General features: G+C 42.9%; 1 protein-coding gene across 1 annotated transcript; it reads left to right on the top strand.

Moving 5' to 3' along the window:
• Positions 1 to 5,693: 5,693 nt before the first annotated feature.
• Positions 5,694 to 11,781, top strand: LOC123153771 (wall-associated receptor kinase-like 9). Its single transcript, XM_044572726.1, has 4 exons — positions 5,694 to 5,815; positions 5,971 to 6,032; positions 10,604 to 11,311; positions 11,444 to 11,781. Exons 1-4 carry the CDS (start codon positions 5,694 to 5,696, stop codon positions 11,779 to 11,781), a joined length of 1,230 nt encoding a protein of 409 aa, XP_044428661.1.
• The last annotated feature ends 296 nt before the right edge of the window (positions 11,782 to 12,077 follow it).

Raw genomic sequence — 12,077 nt, 5'->3', positions numbered from 1 at the left:
GGAGCTGGGCCAGAAGGAGGGGCATGTCAAGAGGAGACATGTGGAGGTCGAGCCTGCAGACAACCGGGAGCGTAGCAAACAACGCCTCGAGGCGGCATGAGATGTTGGCTGAGACATGGCTGAAGGGTGCCAGGTGGCCTATGCCGGCGCTCGTGGGCAGAATGTTGCATGAGTGGCACTGCGGCTCCCACACCATTGTCTTGGAGCTGTGGTCTATGAGAGAGAGAGAGAGAGAGAGAGAGAGAGAGAGAGAGAGAGAGGATCTCATTTGCATCTTTTGGATTTAAAAATCCAACAATCTCCATGTTCAGCTTCGAGGTTTGGCCCCACGATATTTATAGTTCTTCAAGTTTTTTGGATACGGCCTACACATAGTCATTAAAACATTTTAAATTCATTTTGACAATTTTTAATGTATTTGTAATTCAAATGTGAATTATACATGTTAAATGCCTAAAATGCACTTAATGACTTAAATATAGCAAAACGAACTAGAAAATGTCAAATTATTGCATGGAACATGTGACGGTGTATTTTTTTAGTGAAGATAAAGTTTGAATGTCAAACAATGAAGGAATTAAGACTTCGCCTTCAAACCCGAGACATCCCCTCTCGAAATTACTATTCTTCCTTGGAGACATTCCGATTTCCAAGAAGTGTATGATCTCAAATTTTACAACCTTCTCAATTTATTACTACAACCTCTAGCAGTTATCTAATAACACGTCTCCAATTTCATGAAACTCCAATTTCATCTTCTCTTCTTCAATTCTTTTTAATTTTTTGTTTCAAATAATAATTTTCCTTTTCAACTCGACAAGAGGGTCGGTTGGAATTTCCGGTTCACATACTTCCTAAATAAAAATATCTATGCCAAGTTGGTCCGCATAATTGTCATAAACACTAAATGATACAAATAGTTATAAAAGATAATATACCACATCGGAATCATAGACCGGACGAGAGACGACGGGGGCGCATATCAAAACCATGGCACTATATAATAACAAAAAAAATACAAGTAAGAAAATTATACAAGTAGCTATCTAAATCATACAAGTAAGAATTGTTTTGGCTAAAAAAGATAAGAACAAGAGGCTCACCACGGTGGTGCCGTCGACGAGATCGGCGCGGGCAATCGACGGCAGTGAGGATGGGGACGGGGATGGGACGGCACCCTACACATGCGCAAACTAAGAAATTAATTTGAGCTCAAATTGTGCATCTAAATCAAATAAACTCCCACATACACACCTCCACTAAAACTCACAAACCACTCTACTTCTAGAGCATGAAATGAGCTAAACTAGCAATGAGAGATGAAAGGATGATGTTGCTAACCTTTTAGAACACTTGGATAGTTGGTGCACCGCCAAATCCTAGACAAATATTGGGAAAATGGACGTTGCAGGTGGAGCTTGGAGGAAGAACAGAGGAGAAATTTTAAGTGTGGCTCGGGGATTTCATCGAACACCTCATGTGCATAGAAAGGGAGAACAGAGTAGCGCACACACCTCCCACCTTCTACAGCTAAAAAACAGAGGAGAGCGCGGGCAGGGGCAAGGATATATATAGGCAAAACTTTAGTCCTGGTTCGCAACGCGACCGGGACTAATGCTCCGATTCTGCTAGAACCAAAGTCCTGTTTTCTACTAGTGTGCAAGCTTTCATACTTTGCACTTTGCACTTTTTAGCATTAAAAAAGGCTTAGTAATGCAAATAATATTTTTCAACTCATTTTGCCCAACCTTTGATCTGGTTGCTATTAAAATTTCAATTATATCTATTAAATGACTAGAAATGCACTTAATGACCTAAATATACCAAACGAGCCCTAAAAATGCCAAGTTTTGGCATAGAACATGCAATGGTATATGTTGAGTGCAGAAACAAATTTAAGGTCAAATGATCAATCAACTAACATTCGCCTTCACACCTGGTCCATTCCTCCTCAAAACTATGATTCTTCCTTGGAGATGGTTCTGGCTTCTAAGCAGTGTACGTCACAAATTTTATGAAACTGTCTCAAATTTTTATCACAACCTCTAGGTATCATATAATCACACAATGCCAAGTTTCATGTTTTCAGACTTTGTTTACATTTTCTACAATTTAAAAACCAATAATCACCATTTCCGGGGTCAATTCTTGGTCCCCTGATATTGGAATTCATCTTATTATTTTGTGTAAGATATAAACATATACTCATTAACACAAATAGGACTGTTCAACTTATTTTTGCCAACTTTTTCATGTTACACGAACATGGGGAAACAAAACGGCAATAAAATAATAAAATCTAGCCAATAAAATAAATAATGACAAAATTACACAATAGGAAAGAAAGTAAATTAAATGAAAGAAAAAAAAATGGAAAAACAATCTTTGATAGTATTTTTCTGTTGCTGAGTGTAACACTAGACAAACCTCGTGTTTACCTAGTGTCAGTTATTTGCCGAGTGTGTTTTCCAAAGTAGACGGCAAAGGCTTTGTTTGCCGAGTGCCCGATGAAAAACGCTGGGCAAACAACGACACACTCGGTATACAATCATTTTCCTGTAGTTATCAGATTATTCTACCACCTCTAATATCAAATGTGAGTTAACTTTAAAAAATATGCATTGCTTTTATAAAGAACAATTAATTTGAATGTTCGATGTGAATTCAATCACCACTTAGTGGAACGTTTGCGGGCATCTTGATCTAATATAAGCATAATGTAGCCTAGCAATCTTGTGCTTAGATATTATGTGGAGAAGATGGGAGTATCTTAACTATGGCTTTCAAGGCTCTTCATCTTGCGACTCACTAGAAGCGCTGAATGGAAATTCCAATGCTGACCGTTGGTTGACTTGACTTTGAAACTTTCTGTTTGGATGGTGACATTTGTATAGGACTTGGACAACGCGTACCATAAATTTCTTAAAAAAAGAAATACTACCTTCGATCCATGCATATAGTAAGTGTCGCAGATTTAAATTAACCCTAATTCAAAACTGTATATATATAGCATGTGGCCACTCTCCTAAGCTCACAACACCCCATCGCACTAGCTAGACAGAGTTATGTTTCCTCGCAGGAACGGCACCCCGCAGCTTCTCCTCCTTCTCTACGCCTGCTGCTTGCTCCTCTCTTTTCGGCTTGATGCTCCTGGGCATGTCGCCGCCGCGTTGTCACCCATCTCCTTCAGCTTTGACTTCACCAACAAGACCTCGTACAACCCACAAGACCTTCATTTTGAGGGTAACGCGACCGTGAACGGCGGCCTGGTCGACCTCACCGCCGTCGAGGCAACGAAATTGTTAGACTGCACGGGGCGGATGTCGTACAGGCGCCCCGTGCCGTTCTACGACAACAACACCGGCGTGGTGGCGAGCTTCGTCACACGGTTCACCTTCAATATCAAGCTCCTGCCTGGACGCATGAAAGGGGACGGCATGGCTTTCTTCCTCGTCAGCTACCCGTCAAAACTGCCGCAGGACTCGTACGGCGGAGCCTTCGGCCTTTTGAACGGTAGGACGAGGGACGCCGTAGGCGAGAATCGGTTCGTCGCTGTGGAGTTCGACACCTATAGCAACACCAACTTCGACCCTCATGAAACCATGGACCACATCGGGATTGACCTCAGCTCCGTCATAGACTCGGTTAACACGACGAGCCTGCCCAACTTCAGCCTGAATGGGACGATGACGGCGTCCATCAATTTTACCAGCAGCACCCGGATGCTGGTCGCTAGACTGCACTTCGATGACCGTCCCTCCATGCAACCGGCTGAAGTCAGCGCGCAGTTGCTCAACCCAACCACGTTGCTCCCCGCGGAGGTGGCGGTGGGGATCTCCGCGGCCACCGGCACAGGCGTGGAGCTCCATCAGATACTATCATGGTCCTTCCACTCCACGCTTGTTCCAAAGGAACCAATATCCAGAGGTATGCGTTTGAAAAAAAAAATCAGTTATCCGATGGAGAACTGGAGTACCTATGTAGTAGTACTTCTTCCATTAATCAGGTTTATTTATAGAGCAAAATATCAATAACTATACAATTTCTCTTCGTTTTAGTATCATTAGATTCATCATGATGTATATTTTCAAATTTTGTTTATTTGATATATTGTAGATATTGATATAATTTCTGCAAACTTGATCAAGCAAGAAGTTTTTGACTTTTAGAAAAATTAATACGCCTTATACTTTAGAGGCGGTACTAAAATTAAGCACAGATCAACTGCACTTTGGCTGACCCTTATTCACATTTTGTCCATTTAGATACGAAAATATCACGTATCTTACCAACTTCAGCTGCTCTACGAATTACCAGTTCACAGGGTAGAAAAATAGTATGTCTTTTAAGAAAAAAAAATCAAATTAATCTTCATAAGGGCAATCCAAAAATATAAATTATCAACATATATAAAATACATGCAAGACTAATTTCGATAGATATCTAGTAAAGGCCATATCTTTAACTCCAGGAAAGTGAACTTCAGTACTGGTTACTCAAGTAGATCCCACCATGCCAGACTTTGGTTCATCGAATTTGTTTTTAGATGTAAATGCCTTGTATGTGGTATCATTGTATCAGGGGAAAATATAGAAATAATTTAACAAACTGAAAGAAGAACATCATCAAGCTACTTGCATGTATACAAAATGTATCATGAATTCATGATACACTATAGGAAAATGTATCAAAAAGATATGTAATTTTATTTATTTTGGGAACCTAGGAAAATGTATCATGATACTCACTACTCACTACTATATAAGAAACCATGTAAGGCCTCCTTTGGTTTGGAGGAATTTCATAAGAATTCTAGAGGATATGATTCTTATAGGATTTTTTCCTTTAGAGCCCTTTGGTTCATAGGAATGGATTCCTATTCCTACATAGGATTGGTTCCTATCCTCCACATTTCATAGGAAAATAAAAATGAGCCTAGACTCAATGGAAAAATTCCTTTGGTGTCAACCAAATGACATCTTGTTTCCTATTCCTACTCATAGGATTTGAGATACATGTCATCTCATTTCCTACAAGATTCCTATTCCTACGATATCCTATCCTATGAACCAAAAGAGGCCTAAGAGTATGGTAGAGTGTCGATTCAGGGGATGACAATCTCATGGAGGAGAAAATCAGGAACGCTCTCGCCCGACCCGCTCCCACAAGCGGGAGAGCGCCACTGGGCAAAGCCCTGTCGGTGTAGGGCGTTTCCTCGCCCCTCCCGCATTGGTGTGTGCAGCGTGGGCAGCCGCATCTGCCCAGGGGCGCGGCGGCAACGAGTCGGTCCAGCGCGTTGGTGGCGTGGCGGAGGACAGGGCTGCGGATGCGTGGCAGTGCGCGCTCGGCGGGCCTTCGGTGGTCTGGCGGCGGCGGCTCGGCAAGCAAGGCGTCAGGAGCGGCGCGGGCTGGGGAGATCGCGGCTCTGCCTCCGTGCGGGTATCTACCGGCGGCGGGTGTGGGACTGTGGGCTGCGGCCACATCCAGGAGGCCGGTGGCGGATCCGATCGGGGCTTGGGCACGGTGTGGGGCGCTGCTCGTGGTCGTCTGCTCCCTGGACGGTCGTGGGTGCTCCTGGTGACCTTGGTGGGCGTAGGGCTGGTCGTGGCAGGGGTCTCCCCTATCCCAATTTGGTTCGGCCGTGGCATGGTGGTGGCATCGGTCGGCGGATCAAAGGCTGCTGCTTGATGGCGATGGTTGGCGGACAGTGGCGGGGTGGTGGTGGCGCCTCTCTTCTTCCTGGTTCTTGCCGGCAACATGGGTTGCTTGTGCGGCCGGACGGCCATGATTGGGAGCTCATGCTCAGGCGGACCAGGTTTGGTCCCGGGATGGTTCGGAGCTTCGCTCCGGCTAGACGATGGTGGGCTCGGTGTAGGGGGTGCCCGCGGGAATCACGGTCCTTGGTACGCAAAGTTTCTTCCTAGCACGAGCTACGCGGTACCTCTTATCTGGACTATCCGTTTGCTTCAGGATTTGTGCAGAAAAAGCATCACGAGGAGTGCAGCTGTTCGATGCAGTGTCATTAGCAGGAGGTGATGTCTTGTCTGCATGGCTACAGCGTTATGTCATATCCCTACTCCCTAGGCTCTCTGCTGCAACAGTGAAAGACAGAGAAAGAGTGGGACAAATCTAGTAAAAAAAGGGTGGCGCCCCTACAGGCAAAGTGAAGAGAGAGGAGTAGCATTTAAGAGCGAGAAAAAAATCATTGAGAAATTTTCTTTGAGAGAAAAGAAAGTGCCTACGTGGAGACTCAAAGAAAGAGAGAAAATTCTTTGCAAAATTTGAAGACGCAGGTAGCATGTCACAGCGAGAGAAGACTCTGATTTTTTTATCAGAGAGAAGAGAGAGAGAGAGAGAGAGAGAGCTGTTGTGTGAGGAAGTTTTTTTGTGTGGAAGGAAGTTTTTATTTACGAAGGTGAAAGAGAATATGTGTGTGAGAGAGAGCATGCGCATGTCGGCATGCGGATGTAGATTCCAGTTGCATGTCAAGATTGAGAGAGTTTTTTGTGAGGAAAGATTCCTTCTTGTAGATAGCCAGCAAGTCAACTAGCGAGAGAGCAGGTCACCAGAGAGTGTTTTTTATTTGTGTAGTACTGTAACCATGACAGTACTGCATGGTGTTAGAAACGGAGCCTTCTTGCGCGTCGCTATCGGCGTCCATCCGATGCCAGAATATTAAGCGTTGAGCACCTGCCTAGCTGCTGATTTTTGAATCTTATGCACATATCCAGATGCACAGGAGTCCAGATTGAATGGCTCTGATAAAGGGTACCATGTAGCTCATCCTACAAAAAAACCGCTCTCTGGTTGGTATGGTGGGTGTTGGCGGTGGTCGGGTCATCATATGCTCGTCGGGTAGGATGGGAGACGGAGATCACATATATGGCGTCGTGCGGCCAAGAACGCCGGCGGCCGTCGGTAGTCATGGAGTTGTGCCTCCCCCAGTCCACCCGGGATGGCTGGAGGCATAGGTGTCGATGCACCTACTGTGGTGGTGTTGATCCATACTTTGTGGCTGATGCCGGGCTAGGGGTGAAAGGAGACTCCTTTTACCCCTCCTACCGTGGTCGGTAGTCCGTGATGCGAGTGGCTGGTGATGGATTGGACATGGATGCCGGGGTGGCGGCCCCGGGTAGCGGTCCACATCGTTGGCTCTCTAGCGGGCAACCTCCTGGCGGTGGTGACTCTCTGTCTTGGTCGTGTGGGCGACATGATGGGCGAGGAAAAAGGCTCGGGCGTCCTCTCTGTCCTCTCAGTGGCGGCACTCCGATCTGGGGACCTGACCTCGTCATGCTAGTCTTAGTCACCTTGTGGTGGAACGGGTGAGTTGCCGATCGAAAGCTCTGCGCCTTGGCGCCGACGACGGCAACGCTTGCGGGCGCCGCTATTTTCCTGAAGATGTTGTCGTGGTTCTTCTCTCCGTGTCAGGGCTTCAGATGAAAACTATGTTCGTTCCGAACGCAACATCGGCGACGCTTGGCGCCCTCCTCCCTCCTAAGGGCTTTCTCGTGGAGTTTAGGTGTGCTAGGGCGTAATGTGGTGTTGTGTTCAGTTCTTCCTATTTTTTCTTTTGGCTTTGCCGGCTATCTTAGGATCGGCTTTGTAAGAGGGCCTTCTCACCACCTTGGATCGTCCGTCCGTGTACCTTTTTAGGTGTGGCTTTATTTATAAATGGGGGCGAAAACCTGTTTCGAGAGAGTGTCGACTCAGAGCGCGGGCTCATCGGCTTCTGTCCTTAAACAGTAAAATTGAAACAAATAGTAAATATATTTTAAAAACTGAATATTTTTGTCATAAAGATACTAGTGCGTGCAGCCGTGCACTAGGCGCATGGAATTTTTATGATGAAAAGACGTTTGAAGAGATCATGGCAAAAAATATCAGCTCTCAAAGGAACTTCGAGAAAAGACACTTCGGAGACAGATTGTTTTTTGCCACGAGCTCCACGAATAGCCTGTCACCATGACAAGTTCCACACACCTAGTGCACTTGAGAATCTGGCATACCAAAAATAATCAAATTTATTTTCGAATGATATTACTAATTACTAAGATTCTAAGACGTCGAGTATATCCTAGTTGCAAGCAAGCAAATAAGGCATGACTGGTCAGACTGCTTACCCAAACAGGAGGTTCCGCCTCAGCCCCTCCAGACAAGGAGGAGGACCCCCATCAGCGTCGTCAGCCACCGGACTCAGCCTAATGGCGTCCACCGGCGGCGACAGAGGGAAGGGAGGACGGAGACGGAGACCCCGGTGGCTAGTGTTTGGAGCACCACCCGAGTCGCCCGAGGCGTGGGCGACGCGGGCATCAGAGCTGCATACAAATGAACCAGTGGTACTCGTTTCTTTATCGAGCCTTCTGCAACTATATTAGATAAGGGAGTTGATTGAGTTAATAGGGAAATTGATCCAAAAACCATAAATCTCTCACTTAATTAAGGAAAACAAACAGAAAACTAAATACAAACATGAAAGACAAAAATTTACAGCATGGGCATAGGAGTTAGACGAACGCACACACTCCAAACATCATGGAACTTCGGCTGAGCCAGACACAAGTGTCCAGGCCCAAAACCACCAGACGTGGCTCATATGCAGCCAAAACCACAGCCATACTTACAAGTGATCTCATCCACATCGAGACTTCGAAACAACTTGCACTAAAATTTTATAATGTACATCTTACTTACAATCGATGCCCACCAAAGCGTGCATCGCCTCGATCGCTTGTACTGAAAGTAACTTCTTGTACATATCAGTAGACCTTCATCTTGTTCTTATCCCCTTACTTTTTGTTCAACTCTGGCAACTCTCCAAAATACTCCATAAACCTATGAGCCGCGTGCTTGGCCGGCAGGATCGGTGTTCTTCTTATATTGACGCCCGCTACGTTGCTTTGTGTGAGAGGCACTATCTTCCTCCAAGTGCAAGGGTGTTGGGGTTCCAAGCAGTGGGCGTGGGACCATACAAGTAGCCAATTAGTACTCTCATTACCCATGCAAAACTGCAGGATGGAAAAACCAATTCGCCCTTCTGAAAACTAAATAATTAAATAAATACGTAGCAGCTCAATGCAACTACTACCTTTCATTCTATTAGTGCCAAGGCTTTGCCAAGTAAAAGAAAATCAAATTGGACTTGAGTAACACAAACACTATATCGGAACATAATTCAGTAAGTCTCATTTGCTTGTTTTAAAAAATAATTATTGACATATTTATGCTAAGGCAGCTTCCTATAATATGGTAAAGATATTAAAATTAGTTAACATATGTTGTAAATCTGGAATATTATCACCTTAAGAATGCACAATCAAACTGGTGACTCTTTGAAAAATTTTGGTCCCTGTTACTCTTCAAATTTAAAAATTGAAAGTCGAAAATCTAATTTTAGAATACAATTATCAAAGAAAGCAAGCTCATGCTTCCTGTACGAACAATATGTTTCTTAAAATAGTTTGTAATTAGACTGATTTACCATTGCCTAGCTCTCTGACCTACATTATTTTATGAATGAGATAATTTCGTTTTAGTAGCACCAAGTTTGTTCTCCTTCTTGGTAATTTTACGAACCTGTTCTTGCTACATTTACTCGGGCATACAGAAAAGAGCAACACATAATATAAATGGAGTAAACGGTTAATCTCGAGCTTATTCCGTCTGATTGATGGGAGGATTTCTGGATGGAGGTGTGTTGTGGAAAGCCATCACATTCATTTCTAATTGAAACATTTCGCTAGATTAATTCGGAAAAATAACTATAGGATGATATTACATGATGACTTAAATTTAATTATCGAGATCTGAGCTTCATATAATTTTATATTAATAAAATAAAACAATGAAGAGGCAACGAGAAGGGAAATCTTTTTCTCTTGGAGGATGGACCATTACCTATAAGGTTGTTGTGTGAGTCCTGGTTCTTTTCCTTCTAATAAATAATAAATTTTAAAATGCTATCGAGATACACCTTCAAGGTGTTCGAGAATAAAATGCGATTTATTTGATTCTTCTATATGTCACTCAACCAAAATAGTATAAAATCTTGGTAGGATTGGCACAATGCTTACTATTTCACAATGTATACTATTTTAATACAGGATCCTACACACCAAAGAATGTATTGATTAATGCAATGGTCTAAGTTATGTCCATTGCATAGCTAGATTGTTATGTGGTCCAACGATGCAAATATTTCAGTTGTGCCATGGAGTGAAGGCTAGAAAATAAGACCGTTATCATGTCTTGTGAAGAACACTAAAGAATTGAGGTGTTCTTCACAAGACATAATATTTACTATCTTAGTTCTTGCACGCATTATTGAATAAATTTATGCGGCTAGCCAACTCGCGCCTGTTCTGTGGTTACATCTCCATATAATAAGTTTATCATATTAATTTTTATATTCCTAATTGAGCCTTAATATTGAATCAAGACTTGATTTTGTTTGCCCACATAATATATTCTTAGTTTCTTACTCAAATCAACCTAAAAATAAGTATTTTGATGAAGTGGAAACAAATATGAAGTTGGATCAACTCTATTGCAGACTTTTATTGTACCAAAATTTCTTCATTCATAGGATTTTTATTTTACTTGACAGGTTTTGTTGTGGGTATAGCAATTGGTGGTGGCATCAGTCTTATATGTCTAGGGCTTTGTATCATATTTGTTTGTCGGAAGTTAAGGAGTCTGCAAGCTAAGAGACTCAAGTCGAAGTACTTCGAACTAAATCGGGGTTTGTTGTTACAACAATTGGTGGACAAAGACATTGCTGAAAGAATGATATTTAGCTTAGAAGAACTAGAGAAGGCAACCGAGAAATTTGACGAGTCCCGCAAACTTGGTGGTGGTGGCCATGGTATTGTGTACAAAGGAATACTATCAAATAAGGATGTGGTTGCCATCAAGAAATCCAAAATTACTATTCAAAGAGAAATAGAAGATTTCATAAATGAGGTGGCCATCCTTTCACAAATCAACCATCGAAATGTCGTGAGGTTGTTTGGGTGCTGCCTTGAGACACAAGTCCCGCTATTAGTTTATGAGTTCATTTCAAATGGAACTCTTTCTGACTATCTCCATGTTGAAGGCCCAAGATCCTTGTCTTGGAGGGATCGAGTGAGGATTGCTCTTGAAACTGCAAGTGCTTTGTCCTATTTGCACTCTTCCGCTTTAACATCGATAATCCATAGAGATGTTAAATCTGCGAACATTCTACTTGATCATCGTTTAACTGCTAAAGTATCAGATTTTGGAGCTTCTCGAGGTATTGCTATCGATCAGACAGGACTGAATACTGCCATCCAAGGTACATTTGGGTACCTAGACCCTGAGTACTACCAAACAAGTAGGTTGACTGATAAAAGTGATGTTTATAGCTTTGGTGTCATACTTGTGGAGCTTCTCACAAGAAAGAAACCATATGCTTTCATGCACTCAGAAGGCGTAAGCCTTATTGCACAGTTCAACTTGGTATTAAGGCAAGATAAACTATGTGAGATATTAGATCTTCAAATCATCTCAGAGTGTCTGGAGGGTGCAAAAGAGGTCGCAGCACTGGCATCGACATGCCTAAACTTGAAGGGTGAAGAGAGGCCAACCATGAGGCAAGCGCAGATGACACTAGAAAGGTTGTTGCTGGCAAATAAAAACATTGAAGAAGGGTATCCAGATGAGCTAAATTGCACATTAGCTCAAATCAGGAACAACAATGACAACAATAGCAGGCAGCACAGTGCTGAGCAGGAACTCATACAATCAGCAAGCTTTCCTCGATGATTTACTTGTCATAAAATTATTCATATTTCTTTTGATTACTATGTTCCTATGGATTAGAGCTTATTCTAGGAAGTATTGAGAATTATCAACTATGTTTGTGATTACTATAGCTACTAGCAAGTGGTGAAATATATATCATATCAAAATGTTGCATGTGTTAACATTGTTCATACATTAAAGCTACTATTGCCATCATGATGAGTAGTACATATCACCACAGGAGACTCATTTTTTAACGAGTGTGTTTTAAAAGTCACTCGGTAAACATATAGCTTTCTTTTTTCCCTTTTCCTTTT

Source organism: Triticum aestivum, chromosome 7A (genome assembly GCF_018294505.1).
Source record: "Triticum aestivum cultivar Chinese Spring chromosome 7A, IWGSC CS RefSeq v2.1, whole genome shotgun sequence".
Lineage (NCBI taxonomy): Eukaryota > Viridiplantae > Streptophyta > Magnoliopsida > Poales > Poaceae > Triticum > Triticum aestivum.
This window is presented reverse-complemented; position numbering and strand designations above follow the sequence as displayed.